General features: G+C 39.3%; 1 protein-coding gene across 1 annotated transcript in view; it reads right to left on the bottom strand.

Annotated features, from left to right (window-relative positions):
• Positions 1-20,357, bottom strand: part of LOC116330269 (connector enhancer of kinase suppressor of ras 2-like) — a 33,160-nt gene extending 12,803 nt beyond the window's left edge. The window contains exons 1-10 of the mRNA XM_039617989.1: positions 19,858-20,357; positions 14,883-15,046; positions 11,119-11,321; positions 9,889-9,976; positions 8,944-8,985; positions 8,733-8,852; positions 6,610-6,669; positions 6,420-6,488; positions 2,387-2,533; positions 884-1,017 (exon numbers count right to left, since the gene is read on the bottom strand). Coding sequence (XP_039473923.1) covers positions 884-1,017; positions 2,387-2,533; positions 6,420-6,488; positions 6,610-6,669; positions 8,733-8,852; positions 8,944-8,985; positions 9,889-9,976; positions 11,119-11,321; positions 14,883-15,046; positions 19,858-19,921 — 1,091 coding nt within the window. The 5' untranslated portion in view covers positions 19,922-20,357. The remainder of the gene's footprint in view (positions 1-883; positions 1,018-2,386; positions 2,534-6,419; positions 6,489-6,609; positions 6,670-8,732; positions 8,853-8,943; positions 8,986-9,888; positions 9,977-11,118; positions 11,322-14,882; positions 15,047-19,857) is intronic.
• Positions 20,358-25,844: the final 5,487 nt, after the last annotated feature.

The following is a 25,844-nucleotide window of genomic DNA, read 5'->3' as shown; positions in this document are numbered from 1 at the left end:
TTGGAAAAACATTGGATGCTCTGATGAGTCTCAGTTTCTGCTGCAACACTCAGTTAGTAGGGTCAGACCTCACATGAAAGCATGGAACCATGCTATATTAATAGTTCAGGCTACTGCTGGTGGTGTAATGGTGTGGGACATATTTTCTTAGCACACTTAGTGCCAACTGAGCCTCATTTAAACACCATAGACTACCTGAGTATTGTTGCTCACCATGATTCTGATGGATGCTTTAAGCAGGATACCACCCAATCACAATCCCACCCATCACAAAGCTCAAATCATCTCAAACTGGTTTGCTGAACATGACAACGACTTGACTGTACTAAATGGATTCCACAGTTAACAGATCTCAGGCCAATAGAGCATGTTTGGGTTGTGGTGAAACGGGAAGATTCAAATTATGGACGTGCAGCTGATTTGCAGTTTGCAACAACTGTGTGATATTATCCAGTTAATATGGACCAAAATCTCTGAGGAACATTTCCAGCACCTTGTTGAATCCATGCTATGAAGAATTAACGCAGTTCTGAAGGCGCAAACGGGTCCAATCTGGCACCAGCAAGGTGTAATTAATAAGTGAGTGTTTGTTTTACATTTAACATTTAGCAAAATATAAACTGTGCATTACTTTTTGTTCTTTTTTTTGCATATTTTTCATCATTTTTCACCTCTATCTTTCACATCTTTTAAAACAGACTCCCCTCCTCTCACTGCCATTGTTGATACAACGGTACACTTTCACTCAATAAGATAACATGACTGTGTCGTACATAATGTGCAAATAAAAACACTGCCCTGTAGTTACACCAAGAGTGAAAACTCTGGTAGGAAACCTTTTTCAAAGCAAGCAAAGTTTTCTGTGTTTTACACCTGTGTTCACCTGGGGGTGTAGGGCTCTGCTGGAGGAGGGGGAATGTAGAGGTCCTGCAGGGCGCAGCTACTCCTCCTGGATGGAGTGCTTAAAGTGCTGGTCGGCGTAGCGACACTGCTGCTGGGGCTCTGAGGGAAGATTGGCTGTGTGTAAGTGAGTGTATGTGTATGTGTGAGCATGTGTGAAAGACAGAGAAAAAGGCAGACAGAGAGAAAGAGCGAGAGAAACAGTTACAGGGACCGACACAATGAAAATTTGGAGCTCACAGCAGTTCAGTCAGTCAGTTCGGGAGCGTTCGCTCTGTTCAGACTGTGCAGCTGAGCATCTCAACCATGAAATGAGCTGTGTACTGTACGTTTCTGATGCTCTAGTTCTAACTGGTGCACAGAGGAAGAGAGGCTGGCGTGCGGTCTAGTCATCCCTCTTAGTCAGGTCAAGGAGGATCTGGCCGTAGCCTACTTTGTTTGTTAAGTACAGTAGACAGTTTTCTAAAGAAAACATGTCTTTGTGTTTAAGCACCACAATGTAAAATAAATTTGCTGAATGTATTGTCAGAATAAGAATATGCAACATCATCAGCTTAACTTGAATAGTCGGAGAAATGTAGTCCAATCACAAGAAATCATCGACTTCCAAAAAAAAAAGCTTTTTTAACAATAGAATACTAATAAGACATTACTCAAACTATGCTGCATAAACTCACAGCTGACCAATAGCTGAGATGTAACACTGAGTGGTCTGTGTGCTCCATCATAAGACCATTATATGAGTCACCGCGCAATGTTCTTTTCAGTAACTTAGCAGAATACCTTGACATTTTTAATTTTAGTCACAGCTCAGATCAGAAAACACCACAGTCTCTGGTTGGCTTTTTTTTTTTGCCCCTGAAAAATGCCAGCGACATAGCAGATTCGATTTAGGTGGAGAAGAAGAATGTGAGGACGTGAAGGGGGAGGAGGCTGAGCAGCACTGCGCTTCAGGGCCTCAGGGGGAGAAAACATTTTCTCTGGAATGGGACTCAAAGAAAGGCTGGACTACTTTAATACACGTCCCTCTCATTTCCACCCATTCTGGCGCAGGCACACGGTCCTAATATTGTAATTGGTTTGGCTGAAGTAGGACAACAGATGCCACTTAGGGCTGAAATGTCAAAATCTGAATGGATGATGCTGGACTCTTCCATCAGTTAGTCAAAAGAAGAGTGTTTGAGATTTGTAAGGTGCATTACAAACATGTAATAACTGGTAAAAATGGTGTTAAAGTCAAAACTCATGATCACAAACTGGGTGGAGTCAGGTGGATTAATTTGGACGCTACTGCTAATTTGGAAGCAGATTCATGCTACACATTTTATATTCTGCCCATTTTAGGGTGATCGCGGTTTTTGGTGTTTAGCTTTATACGTTTATTTTCACCACAGGCACAGAGATGAACACGAGCGAACAACATCAACAGCCACACAGAGACATGAATGAAAGATATATCTGTGGCGCATGAAGGCAGTCATCATACCTGCAGAGCTAATGGTTTCCATCTCATGTTTTTCAGCAGAGCAGGGGTTGACGTGAGCGTGCTCTGGGGGCGTTTCTTCAGCGTCAGGGTGACACCTGCAGGATCTCCACGCAACAAGTTCACCAGATTTTTCAGCTGCCAGCCCACCTAGTGCACAAGAATAGCTCGATAAGGGTTTCCTCAACCCACACGGGCATTTTAATGCCTGAGACTGCAGAAATAACGAGAAATATTGCCTAGACTAAATAAACAGGGAGTGTTTTGTTTCTGTTGTTTTTTTGCCATATGAATGAATCAGTAAAGTTTGTTTTGAATATTTGAGAATGTGACTGTCATCATGTAATCAGTTTTTTACTATTACACAGAAATTTTCGCATAACTAGCTGATGGACTGTTAAGCTATTACATTTTTAAAAATTCACCTTCATCTACCAGATACTCATGCTGCAGTATCTGTCTCTGTAGACTCACATATGTAGCGATCATTATAGAATTTAATAGGTGGGCTCTAAAGTTTGTTATCTGAACAATATTGAAATATGGTTGTAATGTATCCTTAAGTTCCACAGTTATGCTCCTGAATAATAACTAGAAGAGTTTTTACAGAAAAACTTGACTAAATTTGACATTTGTCCATTACTTTATTACTTTATCATTCAATACTGTTAGACATTTATGTGAAAATTGTAACAATTTTTGAGTTTTTGGTACAAGCAGAAAATCAATGATACTAGCAGCTCACCCGGGTCAAGATTCATGACAATTAACAGGTTAAAATGCCTGTAAAAAGGACAAAGGTGACATTAATCTTGAGAAGAGTGTGGGTGAAGACCCATTAGGTGATCATTGTGTGTAAGTTTGTTTAAATTCTGACCAATACTTTAGGAGGAGGCGTGAGTCTTATGAGCTGTGGTTGGACAAATGGATGGGCTATCAGTGGACACCTTACCATGGCATAAGCTCATTGGTTCTTGAGCCAGATGAGCTTAAAAAGCAAGTTTTTAAAAAACATGCTATAAATGAACAGCTGGACCAAACCTGAACAAATTTCTTCAAAACATTCCTGAGACAGTCTGATCATGAAAAGGGGAAGGATGCGGGCTTAAAACATAATGCCTTCAGTGATGCTATCACCAGAGAGGAGGCATAAGAAGCTGCTATTTCAGTTTAACAATGCCACATTTAGTCTTCTTATTAACTGTCTGTATTTCAGGTAGTTTCCATTCACGATTTGAAGTCATTTTCTTTATGCCTAATCTTTTTTTTTTTTCTTTTTTTTTGAAGTTCAGTTCACCAGAAAATATGAGCTGTTTTATTCGAGGTGCTGTTACTTTGTTATTTTGGTAATGCACATGGATCCTGATGGTTGACAACTGTAGCACAGCCTGCAGCCCTCTGAGGTTCATGTTGATGATGATGTTTAATGCAAAGCTGGATGCCTCAGGGCATCTTGCACGCCTCCTGCCATGTTGTGGTACAGCCTGATGTTGTGTGTTGTGAACAGCTGCATGCCATGTAAATACTCTTTAACCCAGTTTTAATGATATTTGGCACGAATAGCATCCCGCCCAGAGAAACACTCTCTGCTGCTGAACCAAATATGCCAGGTCCAGTTTGGGGAGGAAAATAAAAAATTCTCCCGCTCGGTCGACCGCAGTGAATTTTCAGTATGTCTTGTGTATTTCAAGCACCCTGAAGAACCAGACGTTTTTCAGTCTCTGACCTGGCAATCACTTTGTTCCTTGCCAAGTAATTTTTCACCCTTACAGCCACTACACAGAAATTCTTCACAGAAAGTGCATTAAAGACATAGACTGCATGAACAGGCAGACAGACACTTTGCTTTTATTCTTTATTCTATGGTAGAGAAAAAAAATTTTCTTCTGTGCGAAGAAAAAAGTGTTTATTTAAAGCAGTGAATCCCTGATTTTCAGCTTTTTAAGCTGTTTACTTGGTAAAGAAATGTTGTACTTTAAAGTGTTTCTTATACAACATCAAGTCATTGGTTTCTTCCTTTTGTTACATCTCACTTTGGAAATTCAGATAAAACTCATAAGCGTTAAAATGTACCATTGTGTATGTGATATTTTATGCATTTGAAGCTTTTTTCTTTTAATGGCCATTCCTGCACCAGACTTTATCACTGTTGTCAAGAGTTATTTACTTCTGTGTGCACAACACCACCAAAATAACCTACAAATTAGCAAACCCTTAGGTCTTTCTACATGTTTTCAAGTTAATCACAAGGCAGAGCATTTTTTCCTTCATTCGTTTCCTTTGATGTAACTCGTTTGCTTTAGCTGCCATTTCTACATCCACTTCCTATGAAAAAAGATGCTCAGATCCAGTGAACTCTGGTCTGTGTCTTTTTGCTGGAGTACTCCCTGCTGCCTTAATTATAAATCCCTCAACTATTTATAACATGCCTGTGTTTTTTCACTTGGTGGTGTTTTTGTCCTTGAGTATTAAGATATTTAACAACTTTTCTTTATGACTTGTTATCTCATTTTCCTGTAAGAAGAGATGGTGGCAGTAATCTGGGCCATCACAGACAAATCTAGTTCAATGCAGTTTCTCTAAACCCTCAAAGGAACGTTTGTGAACAATCAGCCGTAATTAAGTTGCTCTACACTCTGTGCCATAATAAATTAAATGCATTAACAATCTTTAAGCTGGTTTAAGCAATGTTTATGAGTAACAGTGGAGTTTTAGCTCAGCATGTAACTCTACTGCAGTAATGTATTGCCTACTTAGGCTGCTGCAGGAGTCCATCCTCTGTTTGAGAACACCTATTATCAGTCCTACCCCACATATTAATATCGTGCAACCAATATATCATAATCATGTTGTTTAGAAAGAGCTGAGAATGTCTTGCAAATCAGTCTGCAAAAGCACTCATATCATTTATACTATAAATCAAGGGCCTATCTCATTTAGCTGTTTCTGTGTTGGGCTTATGTAATGCTAATATTTACATTACTATGACAGGCTAAAATAGCTTCCGTAGAAGTTTTGTTTGAATACATTGCATTTTCCTTTGGTGCCCCATGAGGAGCATGACTCTGACTGACGCATGCTTCGGTAAAATGAAAATCAACTCTGCATTTCCACTTTTTTCTCCAAAACATGGCTGCATTCAGTGGGTGACTTGACTGACTGAAATGAATCTGACTTGAGCTGTGTAATTATCATAAATCTCGCTGTTGCACACACAAGTAGCAATTATTTTTAAACAAAGGCTGCTATATTTAAATTCCGCTCTACGGAAAAGTGAAAGTTGAAAGTTTTTTCCCTTTCATTTCTGCTCATCACGCTGTGTACGCTGCAGAAACAGACATTTTGTGCAGTTATGCCTCTCACTGACAGAAACAATGGCAATTACTTTGGCTGATAAGTGCTCATGCTGAATCTGGGGACAGCTGAGAACAATTTGAGGTCAAAAAACCATGTATTGAAATAAGAAGAATGAACAGCAACATCCCCACTTTGAGCCTGGATAATACACTTTATTATTTCCATTTCCCATCTGCTTTTCAGTTCTTTTCTGCTATCTATTAAAAAAAAAGAAGGCTAAAATTTGGTAGTTGCATTCAGGTGCATCGCAACTCGCAAGAATGGTCTAATTATCAAGAAAAACAATGTGTGTGTGCCACTGGTTTCTAGGAATGAAAACAGAACTCGCGCTAACAAAAGGTACCTTTTTGAAGCAGGTACCTCTTGATCTGCTTTTAACAGAAAATCCAACTGACCCCATGATGGCCCTCAAAAACTACTACAAGAGACACTACAGCCAGTATCCTAGACAATAACAGTTGAGCTGCAGTGGCTCATAAAAGCACTGAACCGCAGGAGTGTATAAAACAACAGCATGCATTCATAATTTCTTTATGTACAAAAAATGTCAAAATTAAACAAACATTTGCATAAATAATCTGCAAATGCAATGCAAATAACATGCAAATTCAAATAACACCAATTTTCTTATAAAAACAATATAATAATAAGGCAGAGAAAGAAAAAAACATGACCGTACCACTGTCTGATGATTGACCTGAATGACTTCATCTCCAGCATGGATTTTCTTGCAGCGGTCAGCCAGTGACTGATGGAAAAACAGAGAGACCGAGTCATTAAAAGCAGCTCTGATTCAAGTAAAGTATAAATAGTGAATGAACAGTGAGGCGAAACTCTGCAAAGGTGAGCAGAAAGACATTTGCACTTACTCCCTCTGTGGTGCCGGTGATCACATGCAAACCATCATATGTTGATTTGATGTACATGCCCTATGGGAATATAGCAGATATGTAAATGGCTACCTTTTAAAGCACAGCATTAGGAGTCGGCATCATCTGCACCTCAGCTCAGCCCTGCAGTCATTTGCAGTACAGACTACTCCATATTTGCAAATCTCCATTTGTTTTAATCTGCTTGCGGTGCAAAACTGGTAGAAAATCTGGGTTTTTTACTCAGTGAAAGCCTGAGAAGGAAAGTGCTTTTATACACATCTCAATTTGTCTCAGTAATCTTAAACAACTAGAGGAAAGTCATAAAATATCACATGGGTGCACTTTCTTTAAATGCACAGAACACTCTGCAAACTTATGTCATGTAACGAGTCCCTCGCAAGCAGATTCAATCAAAAATAAATGATTGTTTATCTGCAAATACTTGTAGTCTGGTGCTGCAAATAGAAAAAAAAACCTTCAAGGCTTTCACTAAAAGGGGTCAAAAGTACAAGACAAACAAACACACAACTATTTACACACAGATATGCAAGAAAATACATGCATATCTGTGTGACACACACCGAGTCACACGCAGAAACGTAGAAGCAGCATGCCAGTCTTCAAGATGAGTGGAAGAGGTTTATTTTTAGGCTACTTGACCCACTGTTGTGTTCAGGTTTCACTGAACGGATGAAAGAACTTCCATGCCCAATGCTAGCGTTTGTGTGTGGGGGGTGGGGCTTTCACTGTGGCCCCAAGCAAGGAGCTTGTGCCCGAGTGTAGGTCAGTGCAACGATGGAGTCCAACAAAGGGGAGTGTTTATATACAGTGCAAGAAAAAAAGTATTCTCTGCTTCTAAACAGTTATATACAATTCCTAAAAGTAAGTGCTAACAGTTGCTGTATTCTATTTGCTTGCATTTCACTCATCTGAATATGGCCAATATGTTGTTTTTATGTCACATTTTACCCACTGACTCACATGCCCACCAGCTCAGCAAAACCTAGTTTGGGGTCAGCTAATGTGAGTTCCATTATCGTGCTGAAAAGCAGCACGCAAGGTTTACAATCCACAATCCATATTTCAGATGTTCTGTTTGCTTTGAAATGCAATTTTGGTAATTCCCAGAAGACTTGACATGACAGTATCATCCCCAAGTTGAAATTCTAGAGATAGATATAACAAAAAAGAAGTAATCAAAAGAAAAACTGTCTGCATACTTCTTGATGCCTCTACAGGTATGTACAGATAACCAAATATATATATAGCTGTAGTCTGGCTTGACCAAGCCTTTAAAGAAAATAGCCTGTGTATTCACATCATGCTTCAAAAAGTAAGTGTGTGCTGTTCCATTAGAAAACTGTATTTATAAAAACTTTAACTGGAAAATCAGGCAAAGTTAGTACTGGGCTTGAGCAGAAATATGTTTGCAGTGAGTAAGAGAAACGCTGCGAGAGAATTTGCACATGCCATATTTGTAAAAAACAAAATACTCTGTCATGCTGTTTAATCGTCATTAGTACGATTTACATTAGTAAGTTTTGTACTTTACTTTTTTGGCTTTTCCCTGTGTTCATCAAACCTGAAAAACAATTTAACATCTTGATATTTTAAGTATATTTCAAGTTTGTGAAAAGTATATTGAAATATTTGTTATGTGTATTTGTTATGTACGCCTTGTTACGTATAGTGAAGTACAAGGTATGTATGCCTGGGATTACTGTGTGATAAATGACTGACTCCTAAAAAATACCTACAAATTTAATTATTAGTAATTAGCTATGTGGCTATATAGTCTACATAAAATATGTAATTTATTTGTCAAAAACTAAACTATTTTTTTCAAACTAAGAACAAAATAAGAATTTATTACATGCTAATTATTACTTTATAATAAAGCAGCATGCATGTTTCTGCTGTGTTCCTGAAGCTACACCAAAAAAATCCTTTAAAAAAGTTCTTTCAAATCTAGACTAAAGCCAGTAAATAGTGCATCTGTTCATGGTTTTTCATAAGTGTAGAAAAAGTGAGATAAAAAAGTCTGAGCTGGATAATTAAAACTGAACCCCTTTCCCCCAAACTGGTGTGATTCTGAGAGTCTGAGGGAGGGTCACTCTTACCAAGCCTTCAGTGGATTTTATGTTGGCGAGCTGCACAACCTCCAAATGTGCAGACTGGGACACCATGGGATCCGAGGAGAGAGAGATAATTTGGTCGCACACTTCAGACAGTGTTTTACACTGCGGAGGACACGTTAGGGATAAACACAATCTTCAGGGCTGCACATATTAGTTTAATTAGTTCTTTGATAGAACAAAGTTTCAAACTCACCACATTCAGGATCTTGTTTTCTGTTTCATACACAGAGCAGTCCTGAGGAATATTCAGAAAGCACTGTTACCTCAAGAGAATTTGTCAAAATGAAGTTATTATTGGCATTTCTGCTGTAGGTGGATATAAGCAAAAACCGAGCAGCTTGGCACCTATAACCCCCAACACTCCCACACAGGCAGGCACAAACACAAAACAAATGAATCACCAATGCGGAGGCACATCTTTCCCTCTCTCTTTCTCTCTGCCAGTCTTCCTCTCTCTCAGCCTTCAATTATTTTCCCTTTTGCCCTCTTTCACTCTCACTTTTAATGTTTTCCCACTTTAATTTTTCTCTTAACTCTATATAAACATTATATTCCACAGAGACCAACCTAAAACCTGTACAGTTCTCTTAGCTTTAACTGATCTTTAGGAGCTCTACATGACTGACAGACCCAGATACAATAAAATGAAACTGCAGTTTATGATAAGCGTCTATCATTTCTATCACTTTAGAATATATTTTTAGGTGACTCTTTGAGGTGGCTCTAATTAGGATGCCGCTTTACATGAAAGCATATCTGACAGATGAGAAACAAGTTGTGAAGTAGTCACGTCCAATTTCAGCTTCTCATTATCACTGACAGCTGCAAATTCTAAAAGTAATAAACAGCAGGATGTACCGAAAGGGGAAAAAAGTGTGCAAACGTATGTCTGCTTTAGGGTTTAGAAAGATTTGAAATTTATGCAGAGAATGAAGTAAAATGTTTGAGATTTCATCTTAAAAATCATAAGCACATATACTGAAGAACAAGGTATTTTTCCAATTCTGCTGTTATACTTTAATATCGATCAGCTTCCTTTTTTCTGACAGAGGCGTGATGATCACAAGTTTGCTCTGTACAGTATAAAGCAATACATTACAACAGGATACGATACAATAAATCATTTCATATTTCTTACCTGTTGTACAATTGTAGTGAGCTCAAGACATAGCTGGATTACATTGTTTCTGGTCACAGAGTAATCTGCCACTGCTGCAAATGGAGATCTGAAAAAGAAAGAGCACCTGGAATGAACCATTAGATCATTCTTCCTTTGAGATTCAGTCACTGGTAAATTGTACATATTTTTTTTTACCAGTATTTCTCCCTTTACATTTTAGGATTCTTCACATTTCTGTCTATGTTAGTCTGTTTTAGGGTTTTTTTTAGAATGTGACGTCTGTAACGCTTTTAACACATTTAACAATATTCACATTTCTCCTAAGGCCAAGAGCAGCTGACGTAGAGCAGAGATTATCAGTTGCTGTTCTGCTTTTTCCAAATAACCTCACAACTGCGTCCTATCCACTGTCAACAAATGCAGCTTCGACTCCCACATTTCTATTTGTATAATTTGGTCAACAATTAAGCATTTTCAAACATGAAATGAAACACGGATTAGTGAATTTTAATTGGGATGAATGCTGTAAATCATGTCAGCTATAATGGGGGAAAGGCACAGCAAATCACTTTGTTATTTTTGCTGAACGTTGTCAGCTTTGAACTTCCAAATTCATCAAACACAAACAGACACAAACACACAGACTGGCACAATCCCACAGGGAAGCAAGGATAAAGAGACGTATAAATAGACTTTCTCGGTGTCTTTTTGGCCACCCTGTCAAAATCTCCTTATATAAGTCTTTTACTCATCTTTTCTTGTCAAATGATTGGTCATGGACATTACACAGAAAAACAAAACCAGTCTGTATCTGTTAAAAAACAAATCCCAAAATCAGACTACAAGTACCAATGCATGTAAACAGGACTGTCTCATTCCTTTTTGACGTCAGTGTTATATATTTGATTTGGTGTGTTATTTTCAACCAACGTAATAAAAAATGTTAAATTAATTAAAATTATTATTATATCTTTTTGCCTGCAAAAGCAATTAGCACTGTTGTAAGTTTGCATCTAAGAGGAATCTAAGGAAAAGTATGCAAGAATATACCAAAATATGCCCAGTATGCATATAAATATGTGTCCATGTGAACCTGTATTCGTGTGTGTGTGTGTACTTGTAAATGGGACCAGTTGGGAACCTGTATCTGAATCTACACAGCTCTGTGGGGCCCTTTTTCACAGTGTGCGTCCACATGTTTACACATGACTTACCAAATGTTTAAATTCATCTTTTTGCAAATCTCACCTGTCAAGCCACGCCAAAAGGCTTTTGGCAGCAGCAATGAGGTCCACCACTGAAGTTAGAAAGTCGTTGGGCAGCTTGCGGGTGGCTCGGCCGTCATAATGGCCACTGCGCCGCCTGCCTGTGATGAAGTTCTGCAGGTTCTTGGCAGATGCGTTAAGCTTATGAGAAAGTGTCTTGAGATTCTCAGTCTCCAGCCCATAATTCTAGAAGGGAGAGGAAAGTAAATTCATGGTGTTTGACCAGTTTGTCAGTGTTTGTTTTCACTGTGACACATTCCAAGAATATCTCCAGCCTGGAGATAGAAACCAATTGTTCTCTGATGGCACTTTATGAATAGGAATACTACAGCCGACCAGCCCACCACGCTCCACAACAGAAAGGCTCCACATATGATGAAAATGTGTGAAACCAGCTGTCACTTTGCACGCCTGAGCATCGTTGAGCGCTCATTACACTTTGCGGCTAACTGCACGTGCAGGCCTATGGGCATCTATCATGTCATGGGTTTCTTGGGAGGGGAGAGCGCAGCAGGAGGGCCACTAATCATATTTAATACAGCAGTGCCTGAGAGACTTAAAACTAAATCCCAGTTACGTAAGAAGCTTTAGGGCTGAAGCAGGGCCCCCTGAGCAGCGATGCAGGATGAGTGGACTTTAGATTCAGATTGCATCTGTGACCTTAGTCTGGTAATCTCCACCCAGTTTTTCTATGGATCTCAAGAGTTAACACAGACCCATGTCCAACTTTATTGCATCTTGTCTCTGTTATTTCTGCTTCTCATTTATCATCTTTTACTTTTATATTCCTGCAGTCTAACTTTCTTTGGTTCAAAAACAGAAAATTGGAATTAAATACTGGAATTATATGTGCAAGTGAATATAAAAAAACTCAAAATTATTAGGAAAGAAAATTATTTAGCTGGATGCTAAAGGTGAATGACACACCTTACAAAAAGACTACATTTTAATTGCCTTTAGTGGTAAACTGGAAAGCATGGCCAGAGTAAGTATTCTCAATTAGATGCAAAGCATTTATATGATTCACCCTTAGACACCTGAGCCACTTTGCATCCAATCCAACACCAAATATTCCTTGGTGTAGCTCCTGTTATACAAAATGAGAATTTTCTAAACCCCAAAATAATCGCTTCAAACTGCTTAACAGTATTTGTTAGAGATGGACCGATCCGATATTACGTATCGGTATCGGTCCGATACTGACCTAAATTACTGGATCGGATATCGGCGAGAAATAAAAAATGTAATCCGATCCATTAAATATCAAAAAAACACCTCACAAAACTTGCGACAAGGCGTAACTCGGCTCATAACCGTAGCATGTCGGAGCAGTATGCCTCATGTGATAGAGCGGCTGTGTGTATTTGTAGCCGCTACCAAACCAGCATTTCATCTCCGAGGAAGTTATCCCAGAGAGAAGTAAAGCAAGTGTGTAAGTTCATCTCTGAATGTTTGTAAAGCGTTCCCATGTTAAGCTTAACAACCGATATATGGAGCGACTGACTCTCTCTCTCCCTCACCTTCCTGCAGCTACTTCAATCGTGAAACTGCTTAATGATCAGCTGATCGGCTTTTCTGTTGCGAGTCCGTCTCTCTTCTTTGTTTTTGGTCCACTTTGCACCAGAAAGAGGAAACCAGCGGCGGAACAACAGCAGCACGTTTAACCTTGATAAGCTGTTGTTAGAATTTATTTAATATTACTTTCTACACCAGGATCCTTTTCTACGTAGCTGACGGCTGGTAACTGTGCAGGGGGATCTAGCAAAGTGTAGCCAGGGGGCCGATAGGGCATTAACAGGAAAAGGGGCACAAAGACATACTTTTCTTTCTTATTCTCATTTAAAATGTCTAGCTTTTAATAAATAATTATCTGAATCTTACACCCAAAGTTTTAATCTGATGTAAAATGTATAGAAGTCCATTACTGTATATAGTAACTGTTAAGTCTAATATACCCTAGTAAGCTATAGTACTTTTTTCTTTGAGAAGGTACCATCTGTGAATTCTGCAATTCTGTTGAAGAAAGATGTTGAATCTATTTAATTATTCTTGAAAAATAATTTATTTCTGTGCATTTTTTTTTTTCACCCTGCATCAAATTAAAGTTGATTACATCGATTAAGCATCATGACGTGGAGGGTGGGGGTGGTTCCCTTTTTTTTTTGGGGGAGTTTGCAACCCTATTAGTTAGGTTGCTTAATATTTCTGCTAAGTACTCTTTAAAATACCAGAATAGGGAGGATTAAGTTTATTAGATTGATCAGTGTTGCTGAACTATGAAATATTTTGGGTGCAGTGTATTTTTACATACAGGTATAACAGAATAGCTTTAGTGTTATTGTTTATTTAAACTTGAGTATGAACTTATACAAAATGCAGCAAGATATTAAAAAACAGTTTTATTGATTAAAAACACACTATATCGGATTCATATCGGTATCGGCAGATATCCAAATTTATGATATCGGTATCGGTATCGGACATAAAAAAGTGGTATCGTGCCATCTCTAGTATTTGTCCCTTATTTCAAACAATCAAACAGTTATTTTATAAATAATCTACGAGTAAGTAAGAGAGTAAAACACAATAATAAATTACTTCATCAATCAAATCATGTTTTCCAGAGTAAATAAATTGTAACATTTTTACAGCAAATTTTAAGCACCAATATGGACACTTTTAGTAAGTAGGGTCTAAAAATATGTTCACATTGACTGACAAAAGAGAACATTTGGGAACAGCTATCCTGTGAAAAACTCCATTTAAGAAAAAAATGTTCCTTAAATGAAGCAAAGCCTCCAAGCTAGTTCAGAAAGACAGCTCAAGCTGCTCTGCGTCACTCTCCTTGCGTCATATACCAAACATACCTTCCTAATCTGGTGGTCTGTTTAAGCTACATAACTTCCCATCTCTCCGTCTGACATGCTAGTGCTGCTGCCGGATCGCCTTCTGTTTTTCCCCCTTTACGCTCCAGGGATATATTTGCTCATGAGTCCCCAGTTTTATATGTAACATATTTGCACACAGAGACCAGAATCTGCTTCCAGTTCATTTTTTAGTCTGCAGCATGCTTCTGATGATTGTAGTATATATTAGTTCATTTTAATTCCGTTCATTTGGCCCCTACAAGACTGACCACAGGTCTAAATGTTACATTCTCGTGTTAGAAACAAGTCGACGTCTCTACTCTGTATGCAGTAACATCCAGAATGAATGTTATAAGGAGAATAAATATTATGCTCCAGCTACTCCAGCTGCACATTAGCCAAATCAGCAGAACAGCAATCTATCATGCTGACACTCACAAAACTTGTGTTTTGGGGAACTAAGAGCAGAAATCCCTTCGAGATGAAGCAGTAATCCATGTCAACACTAACGACAGTTGTAAGATTTGCCTGTGGAAGATCTTTTGGCCAGATTAGTAACTCTGGTAGATTTGCTGTGATGTTTAAAAATTGGGGCCTAAAGCAATCCTATCTACATCCACTTATTCCTGGAATGACTGATTTCGTTAACTGACAGACTTTGGAGTGATAACAATGTAGAAATTGCATCATTACCAAATATATCAACTGCTTACTGAAAAATATCTTTATTCTGTAACTTGTTATCTTCACTGACTTGTTAAATGATTTCACAGAGCTGCAGAGGTGCCAAATGTTCGACAGAAACTTCATCCGACAGCACTGACTTTCCAAAGTGACAGTAGAAAGTAGTGGGAAGATGGTGTGGGAAGCTTGGACTCACCAGAGCACAGAGTAAGTCCACAGCCTCCAGTATCAGCTCCTGGTGGCCAATTCTGGACACTCCCAAATCTTCCAGCTCCTGGTGGGTGATACGCAGCAGCTGCTCCCCCCCTACTTTCTCCTTCTCAAAGGTCTTGATGTACTGCTGCAGGCAGTCATCCAGCCCTTGGGGGAACACAAAGGACAACAAGAAAACTTTCAGCACAGCTCAAAAGCATGAATTTTTATTTGCAGGCTGCATCAGATTTTCAGATTTCTTGTGAAACCACTGTTTGCATTATGCATTCTAACAGGACTTGATATCACTTGCTTTGCCAGAATATGTGCTGTAAATCTGTAAAGTGTGAGCACAGGTTGTATTTTGTTGTGTGCGAGTGTGAAGCAGTCTGTGTCAAGACAAGAAATCTGACACACTCCCCCTCGTCAACAGTTCTGAGCTGCATTTTCAGCTTCAAACCAGAAAGCGCTTTCAGCTAGAAGGAGGCTATGTAGGTGTGCTCGAGTTGTTTTACATATTCAGCTACTGCAGCAGGTGTGAAATCTTTTGGAGAAACAGTTGATGAAGTGCAGCAGACGAAAACAAACTAAGTGATTCTGCATCTTCTGTCTGCGTCAACCAGTTTTACACCCTGAAATGTATGACTAGAAACTGTTTTCTAAAAAGTATATACACAGGGTAAATCAAAAACGTACAAAAAAACAAAACAAAGTCTGTTACCAAAGCATCACAGGAAAATCCTTCAAAAAATACCTCAAGCCGTGATGAGGGGGCCGAGCAGTTCAGTAGGTGATAAGGGGGCCGAACAGTCCCCATGGCAACTTCTTTTGATCATGTTAAAAGCATGGCTGTGAGCTCTGATTGGAAAAATGTGTTTTTGCTTATTGCACATCCCCAGTGGTGATTTTTCTTCACGAACAACCAAAGGAAGGACTGCAAAGTCCATGCACCTGTTCTGAAGAAAATACATGCTGCCACTGCCTTACGATCTTACGTTAGGTTGACAAGTCTCATAATTATTTTTAAGGCTAATAATTCAAGAGATATCTGCTTATTGGAGTCCCAAATAATGGTAAAAGCCACAAATTTGCAAACATGCCCTGGAGTCCACGTACCATGCTTGGTTTTGGTTTTGATTGATCAAAGCATTGAGGAGGTAGGACCTCACTTCCAGTTTATCGGTTTAGCTAAAAACTTATGCTAGTACTTTTGAAAAGTTAAACTAAAACACTAGGCTTGATCTGAAGATCATCTTTGCCAGTTTTTGCACAGACTGTTTTAAGTCTGTCACATTTTTTGTGATAATCTAATATGGCAGCGTGTCCCCAGAGTGCGATTTGAACTTGAAAGGTTGATCTGAGGACTTGATCATATGGTTGAATGGTTAGGAGAGGAGTGAATAAAAGCAACTCTAACTTTAACCCACTGGTCCTCGAGGTGTTAGCATTAAACATTGAAAAGAATCAGGAGACTGCTGCAGTTATTGATGGCGTGTCTCTGTAATACATGAAAGTATTTACTTCAGAAGCTGCACTCAGTCCCGATGATGTAAATTATGTTGCAAATCGAGCATGCAGAATCATGTTGCATAAACTAAACCACAATTTGATTTATTTTCTATATGAAATTTGATTTGATAATTGATGTTTCTGCCTCAGGCTTCCTAGAAACTCATTTACTCATTTATGTTTTATTCACTTTCAGATCAAGCAAACACATTAATAAGCTGAAAACTAATTCGAGTGAGCTACAAGGGAGCAGCTTTTGTACTGCTTTTCCTATACATTTAATCTTCTCAGGCCCTATTTCTCCCTTTTCACTCTCTTTCTCTCTAACACACACAAGGTTAGTTCTTTCCTCGTCTTGTCTTTTTATTGCAGTGGACCAATCATAACACATGTGTCTCAGTGCTAAGCTTCAACCCCATCAAGCATTCAGATCAGGTTTAGCTGGCAGCTAAACGATCGAGAGGAAACATAGGGAGTTTCATGGTTTTGCATAACATTTAAAGGCTTAACTAATGAGCCTCTTTACCAAGTTAATTGAGACTCATCATGTCAATGAAGTATTCCCCATGTTGCCATAGAAACCACAAAGCAGGTTTTTTGGCAGGGGTTCTCGCTGACCGTGGGGTAACATAAAGAAATAAGAAAAGGGAGAGCATGATAGTTTGCAAAAAGTGACTACATGCTAGCATGAGATATTGAGCTGATGAAGTTATCAGCTACTTTAATTGTTGCCGACTCCCAGAGCGTTTCACATTTCTAAATGACATTATAAAGCATCTTGTGGATAGGTGCTGTATAAATGATTTTTACTATAAATAAAAGGGGAACATGGCACAAAATGGCACTAATATTCTCTATTCTCTATTTTTCCTTTGAAATCTGCCATTTTTTGTTTCATATTTTGCTGAAAGCCTTATGCAAAAGAACAATGCGCAATAGAAATCCCTTTTTGGTAGAATGGAAAGACATCTCAGCCACATCAATTTTCCTGTCTCTTGCATGTCAGAGTCAGATTATCAGGCACGCCGAGGAGAAATTAAAAGCACAGCGCTGACACATTATGATCTCCATTCTAGATAATCCACTGGCATTGTAAGGAGAGAGAGCTCTTTAGGGCGGTTAAGCATTGTTATTATGGATCTGTGTTGATCTGACTTGTCATTGATCACTGTCGTCGTCTGTGTTAGACAAGAAGACAGTGAGAGTTTGCACTGAAAGATAAAAACTGATATGCCTCGCAAGACAACAAATATGTTCATGTGCAGATAATCCTATGACTGGGTTAGGTTTATACTTCAAAAGCACCCAGACAGTACAAAGTGCAACACTGCAATGAAATGCACATATTTTATGTGTTTGCACTGATACCCTTCACCTAGTAAGAACCAATTTCCAGTCAAGCTGGAATTCTTTTCGCTTTTGTGATGAGGATCTATTCTTTAAAGCAGCTTGGGAATAAAGCGTCTAGCTCACACAAAACACTAACAGGGGGTGGAGAGTGGGACTGTGGGAAGGTCACGGGGTGCCCCTATTTGGCCTCCTGTGACATCACGGAGCGGGTATGGTAATAATGGAACCTGTGAATGCTAACGACAAAACGCTGCCAGTCCTCCGGGTTCGATAATGGATGTGAGACAAGAATGAAACCCCCTCCACCCCATCGTTTCCTCTGTTTCAGTGTCTCTCCGTGCCACTCGCTCCCTCACTTTAAATTACCATTACTGGGCTGTAGGCACAAGAACTGTCTCTGCTCCACTTGTCAGATGTGGGACACTGAAGAGTCCTCTCTCGTTTCCAATCTCCACTCCTTGCTCTTTACATACCTCACTTGTGCCACCAGCGTATTTACAGATCATCTTGGATCTCGTTTAAAACTATTGCGGACATTGAATTTCAGCCCATCTCAGCGTCTAATCATCCCTGTGTGTCTCTATAAATAAAACTGCACATGGATCTTGTTTCCTTTCTGAGCAAGCATCCACTCCTAAACAGCCTTTTTATAAGGCCACATCAGATTGAGGTACAATCTGTAATACACAACTCATACTAAGAACCGTCTGATCCTTGCAATCATGACATATCTGAGCCAGCAGAAAAGGCCTACAGGCTTAGAATAATAATGTTCGCTTGTGTGTATGTGCATATGTGTGTGTGTGTGTGTGTGTGTTGAGGCGGTAAAGACGCAGGCCTATGGATGTGTATGTTTCATCTGAAACAGGCCATTGCCTGACACGTGAGCACGTGGCTTTGAAAAACAATGCACATCGCAGAAGCGCTTGTGTGAGTTAAAAGACAAATACACAGGCAGATCACATCCTCCCACTGAGTTTAAGGTCTCCTCTTACATTTCTATCACATTTCCCCTCAAAGTACCAACTTTGTAATGCAAACAGACAAAAAAGCAGCATGGCTAATGAGGAATCTGTGCCCTGAAAGTATTCCTGACAGTCTGTGGAAGTAAATCCTCCACAGCTGTTTGGGACATTTATAGATCTTTGGAGCCTGAATAAGCGGACAAATTTCCTCAAAGGAGCCGCTCATCCGACAGCTGTACTGAGCCTTGCGGATGATGAATTAATTGCAACAACAACTGTATGTCTATCTAACCCCTTTCCAGCCCTCAATTCAGTCTAAATGTCACTGTCTCGCGCTCTCTCAAGAAGAAAATCTTAAAAGTGCTTCATCACCAAACTGAACCTCATTATTCTGCTGGAGGATCCCCGAAAAATGAAAAAAAAAAAAAAAAGAATGTTTTGATTCGCATTTAAGTGGTTTTTGTGGGGATTTTATGTTTGTTTTTTTGAGTGAGTAATCTTTATGATAGGCCTCAGGATTTAGGTACCCTTGGGAGGTTTTGAAACTACTTGAAGCTCATCTAAGTCAGCTGTGACTTCTTAATGACTTGAGCATCTGTGGATAAACATATCACAGATGGCTGTACAAGCTCTGATAGTGTACTGCTCTCCCAGCTCTGTTTTTATTCTGTGCACATGCAAAGCTTGGTCAATAACTCGAACCTCTTTTGCTTTCCTCCTCCACACAGATTCTGCACCCAGATCCAGCGAGAGGGGAAATCATTTGTGTGTAATTACTAGATCTCCGCTACAACCATCTGCGAGGCAGCCTTGTGTTAACAATGACCACTGCAGGACACAATAGATGGGTTTGCCGTTTAGAGCTGTTTGAATCTGATAAGCTCTGGAGAACATCTTTTTAAAAAGGAGTGGGGGGGCAAGACGTCTGCAAGCTAGAAGTGCTTGAAAAAAAAAGATCGATTAACTGATTTAAGGCTGTGATTAAAAGCTTCCCGAAGCTGCAAGGCGACGAGGCGAAACCCCGAGGCTCAGCAGGTGTTTTGTTCTCTGTTGGCATCTCCAGTCAGTCTGTGTTGAAATGCATTTCAGCGCAACACCACACATGCGATTCACTGCAGCGCAGCAGTTTAATGGTCATCGCGTCTGATGCCTTACCTTTCATCCAGTCAACCACCTGACTAGAGCTCCACTTGCTCACGGGCTCCATAACCAGTGCCATGGTAGAAGTTTGTCTTCGCGCTTGACAAAAGAAAAAAAAATCCCCCACACACACTCCCTACAAACCAAACTCCCCACCCAAAACGTTAAAAAAAACAAATAGAAAGAAAATTAGAAAATATATTAAAATAGGCTTGATTCAGTGACCATCTAAAGTCTTCTGTGATTGGTTTGAGTATTTACAAACAAATCGAGGTAGGTCCAAAAGGTCCAAAATGTCGCTGTGAGAAGCCCGAGTGCAGCTCGGCGGACTTGTGCACATTCCTGTGCTCTTCACTTGCTTGAAAGAGCTCTTTTACTTGTGATTCATGTCAGGCTCGGATGCTGGTGGGTCGCTGCTGCCCGACCCCTCTTCCAAAATACATCCCAGTACCATCCAGAGCGGAGAACAACGCGCAGACTGTTACTTCACACTGGCGTCTGGGAAGGATGGGTTCGCTCTGAGCATCCTCCCTCATACACAGACATGGAGTCATAGCTTTCACCGCGCGGAGTGTACCCTCTGTATGTGGTGTGATTAATGCCACAAGAAGCCAGGAGGAGTGCGAGCGGGGTGGGGTGGGGGCTGTTAATGGGAATGAATGGATCCAGATTATAAGGGATTTTAATAAGAAGTGCTGGATCCACGTAAAGCTTTTGGAGTGGCAGAATTTATATGCCATGTTTTTAGCACCCATCAACCACAGCCCACAGGAAAGCAGTGGAAATAAGAATTTAAATTAAAAAAATTAAAACTGATTTGTATATTCTCTTGTATTATTTAATTAGAAAAACCCTACAAAATCTTATATAAAATTTTTGACTCTAGTCAAGGTTTTGATAAACATCTAGAAAGATAAAGGTACATAATAGAGGTCAGCGCTTAATTCCAAAATGGTTCTGGATCATTTGGAAATTGAATTGTACTTTTTATTTCTTTTGGTTAAATATCAATAAAATAATTATTTTGCCGTTTATCTTCAGGGGGCTACAGTTCAAGAAGACACCCAGAACCAGTTAGGCTAGAAACTAAACCCCGCTGATTTATCAGTTGGCTAATATTACTGACCAGTGTTAGATATTTGTCAATTATCTATTGATATTGATATTTATAACAGCTGATAAATTAAAATTTGAAAAGTAAAGAGAGGATGGAAGAAGCATTCCATGAGTGTTGAGATTGCATAGTTTGTCCACCAGAGGGTGTGATGCATCGCCTGTTGGCGATATTTCTATGTAACACAACAGAATCAGGCAGTGTGTAAACAAGTAAATTAATAACTACAGACAACAAATATTACAAAAATCAGCTCTGTCTTCACCACAACAGATCTGCATTGAGGAGGTCCAACTGTCAGTCTGCTTTTCCACTTTCTCATCACTCCTGAACAAAATCTTGAGGCTCCTCCACTTGGGGCAACAATTCATTCCCAGCTTAGGATGCTGTTTCCACTCTTTCCCAGCTGAGAATCAAAGCCTCTGACTTGGAGGTTTCTAAATCTCATCCCAGCCACTTCACACTCAGCTGCAAACCAATCCAGTAGGAGCTGAAGGTCTTCGCTCCATGAAGCCAGTAGCGTGTCATCTGTAAACAGTAAATATGCGATCCCGAGGCATCTGCGTTAGACATCGGGCAGCTTTGGCCAATGACAACTAGAAATCAGCCTTAGTATATGTATAATTTTTTATAAAAATATTTTATAAATACTTTAGTTTGTATTATTTTTATTATCAATAAAATGCTAGGTCTAAAAAATACATTAGAAAATCTAGGAAAGTACTCACAGAAAGAGCCCAATGAGACACTGTCAAATGCTACTGAACTGAGGAGTCAATGCCACATGTGACCCTATTCGCTATTATGCAATAAGAACCTGAAACCAGGGCCGTGCAGAGACGTTTAAAGGGGCGGGTGCTCAAAGTTAAAAAGGGGCACATTGAACCAGGCTGAATAACAACAACACACATTCATCAAGAATCTAATATGGGATCGCATCATACTACATCACTGTTGTGATGTGGCAACAAGGCAAAGCAAACGTAGCTTATGTTTTACCTGATGGGTACAATGTTGCTGTTGAGGGGTTGCTGCTGCTCCTGCTGCTGATAGTGCTGGAGGGCAGGGCTGTGCTGATCTGAGACTGTAGACATTAAAATGTTCATAGGAGAGATGGTAGCTGATTAAACAAGTGTCATGAGATAATAACAAAATGCGCTTGGAACCACAAGGCAACAAAAAACTGTGAGAAATAAACTAGGCTCTGCCTGTGAATCACGCTGCTTCTCTTCTTCTTTCCATCCCCTCATCTCATCTATCACTCTCCACTTGCTGTCTATCTGAGAACAAGGCACAACTTGCTATAGCAATAAACTATTATTTAATTATCCACACCTAACAACTGCTGCATTTACTCTATAATAAAATGATGACAGAAAAATGTTATAGAAGCAAAACATTCCAGTTGTGCTTATTATGATTTTTATACAGGAATACCACTCCAACAACTGGTACATGTGTTAATGTTACCTGTGCTCTTTGTAATCCAGCTGCTGAGGGATCCACTGCCTTTAGTATCCTCACACAGCTCCTACTGTTTCCTCCTCATGTCCTTACCAGCCATGTCTGGACAATGTTATATCATGAGTAATAATTTAAAAAAAATCCATATACATAAAACACACACATGCATGCACACACAGTGACATTTTAGACCTTCTTCAGAATACTGTATATACTGTGGGCACAAGTTTCCATCATGGTGCTGATCCAGAATCCTTCCCTTATTATTTATTACTAGAGCTACAATAATAAAGCAATGAGGGGAAAAAAGTAATAAATATGAAATAATGTATTTATGATGATTCCATTTGTTCACTATCCACTCTGTGCAGGCAGAAATCTTATTACATTTTTTAACTGTAGAGATGCAATGATTTTACTGCTATAAAATCAGCATTTTAAAATATATATCTACTATAATCTGTGTCTTAATGTATGTTCTTTAAAATACAGTGTATGTTTTTTAAATATTATAATTATAATAATCAATAATTATGTGGACATGCATATTAGATCGTTTTTAGTGAAATATAAGCCCCACAGAAAGGCAGGAAAAGCCCTGTAACTTGCTTTAAAACTAAATATGTTCCCTAAAACGGTGACAGAGCTACAGACCCACGACAGCCTTACCCAGTTAGCCAGCAGCTATGACCAGCACTACTTGTGCAGTTAATAAAAGGACAGGTAATGTTTGTCGTGCTGTTGCACACACAGCACGCTCGTTTGTTTCAGTTCGTCAGTTGCAACAAGACAACTTACCAACGTGTACGTAATAAGCTAATACTCCTGTGTGCTATACACTACAGTGTACGCTGTACACCTACTTACTGGTTGTGTCGCATCAGTCTGTCTCTGAGTTAATTTGTGTTTCTCCTACAGCTCCGGACCGCTAAAAATGCGCGTGCTCTTTTATGAGCTCGTTCCGGCTCGTAACCAGCGCGCGTTCTGCCGTCAAGGGCGATCATTGGTTAATAGTGATCATGTGACTGATGCAAGCCAGATTCTTTTATTTAGCAAAACTGTGATTAATAGTTAAATATTATTGTTGAGGGGCACAGACAGGACTCCGCACGCACGCACACATTAAAAAAATATTTTTTTTTTAAAAAAGTTGCCTCAAGAAAAGGGCACTTTGGGCACCCATCAGGAAAGGGGCGGGTGCTCAAGCCCCTCCAGCCCCCCCCTCTGCACGTGCCTGCCTGAAACCATCAAAAGTTTTGCATTTTTTGCTTGAAAAATGTTTTCAGTTGCAGATGTGGTTGTCTGTGTTACTGTGTTTGTGTCCATGTTTCCATAACAGTTTGCCAACCACACCACTGTGGTCACGTTTTAAAAAAATGTGTTCACTAAATTAGTTACACATATAATGTTTAGGAATTGCTGCACTTAAAGGGACCTTTGTTGTTAACATCCTATGCTTTCCCCCACAGAGCATAAGCTTTTGCAGCACTGATAACAGGCATGCTGCTTGGGAAAAGAGAACAGCCTGCTTTTTGTCTTCTGAACACTGCCGCAATCTGACCACAACACGTCATTACACATGCCACTAACTCCATTACGCAGAGTGGGTATTCTGGGAACCACTTCTCCTCTTTTCCTTCCAGGCCCTGGGGCACCAATCACCCCTCATACAGGCCACTGTTTCCTCCTGCTGTCTTTGTCGCTGCTCACGCCTCCATCACACAAAGCGCAGTGTAGTGGAAACAACGGTCACCACCGAGACAAGGATGCTGACATGTGCCTGTGTTGTTGTTTTTTTCATGGGTAAACAGCTTCGGGGGGGAGCTTAATGCCTGGAAATGGTAATTCTGCATTTTAACTAAGTGCAGTAACATATAAATACATATTTTTTAAAAATTAAAATATGAATTAACTGATGAGCCCATATTTCATTCGGTTGCTGTTCTTCTTAGTTTCTATTGCGTTAATTTACATTCAGTAAAGATTATTTTATATAAATAATGAAAAAGGCCACAAGAAATTTACACTAATTAAAAAAATACTCCTCTTAAGGTTAATGAACAACATAATGTTGCTTTTTTAAATCCACAGTTGAGTGATTTAGATGTCAGGGAAGGGAAGCAGATTAAGCTGGGATCCAAGATCATTGCAAATAATAGTGGTACTCCCAGAAGAACTCAGTGCTATCAGGAAACAGTCCTTATCATTACAACATGGGGTATTGCAATAAAGCATTTGCATTGCACTCATGATATAATGTATGAATTACATCTTTGCAAATTTTGCTTTTTTGAGGTATTTGTCATGTTAGCTTTTTCTTTATCACGAATTAGTTGACATCTTTTTAAAAGGAATCATGAACTAGCAAGGACCTTAAATCGGTGTGGGTGGTGGTGGTGTGGGTGGGGGTGTAACCTGTTAGGTTGCCTGTGTATTTTAATAATAATAATTAAAAAAAAAACATTTGGCAGCAGTGCCTCCATAAAGTAATGCAATAGGAAGCAACACATTACGCTGCCATGCCAATATCTTGCCCCATCGCTCAGCATACAGACAGGAAGCGTGAAACTTAATCATTTCACTGGCTACAGCTCCTTTAAGCAATGATGGGTTTTTTTTTTCACCTTTATGAGTCATATTGTGCAGCAGGGACACAGCCGAGAGAAATGTGTGCATTACTGTGTATCGAGCACGAGCCTCCACAGGTTTGACATTCAGTACCAGACTTATATAACAGCAGGGTCATCATATAGTTCAAGATGACACTGATTTGCAAGAAGTGCAGTGATGGAGGAAGTATTCATTAAATTCATTTGCACACCACTCTGTGCAAATTTCAATACCATATTTATCTAAAAGTAGAAGAATAGATCAACAATTTTGTAACAGTGGTATCCAAAGTAAAAGTGTCTATAGCATTTTAAAATGTTAAATATCGTTATTGTTAAGGAATTCATCTCAATCCGAATACTTTATTAATCCCTAAGGAAATTATATCACCTACTCCAATAGATCAGATTCTGTGACATTGCTTTATATATTAGTAGTAGTGCTGTCCTGTGAGAACCACATGTAGTTTTTCATGAACTCAGAGAAACAGGAAATTAAAAGTTTGGCCAGGAAAGGTGTTCAAAATGAAAGCAACGAAAGCTGTGAGACATGAATACTTGATTAAGACGTACAATATTTTCCTCTGAGGTAAAGTAATAAAATGGAAAATATCTGCTCAAGTGAAGTACTTTAGTACTGTGTACTAAAACACAGTATAACAGATATAGTAATCATATTTAGTCAGTGAACTAATTAATAAATGTGCCATGAAGTACCATAAAATTAAACAATAAAACCCTAGCCTAGTAGTAGTAGTAGTAGTAGATATATAAACAGCTCTTATATAGAAAGTTAGCTGGAGTGGAACTCTACA

This window comes from Oreochromis aureus, linkage group 10 (assembly GCF_013358895.1).
Source record: "Oreochromis aureus strain Israel breed Guangdong linkage group 10, ZZ_aureus, whole genome shotgun sequence".
NCBI lineage: Eukaryota > Metazoa > Chordata > Actinopteri > Cichliformes > Cichlidae > Oreochromis > Oreochromis aureus.
This window is presented reverse-complemented; position numbering and strand designations above follow the sequence as displayed.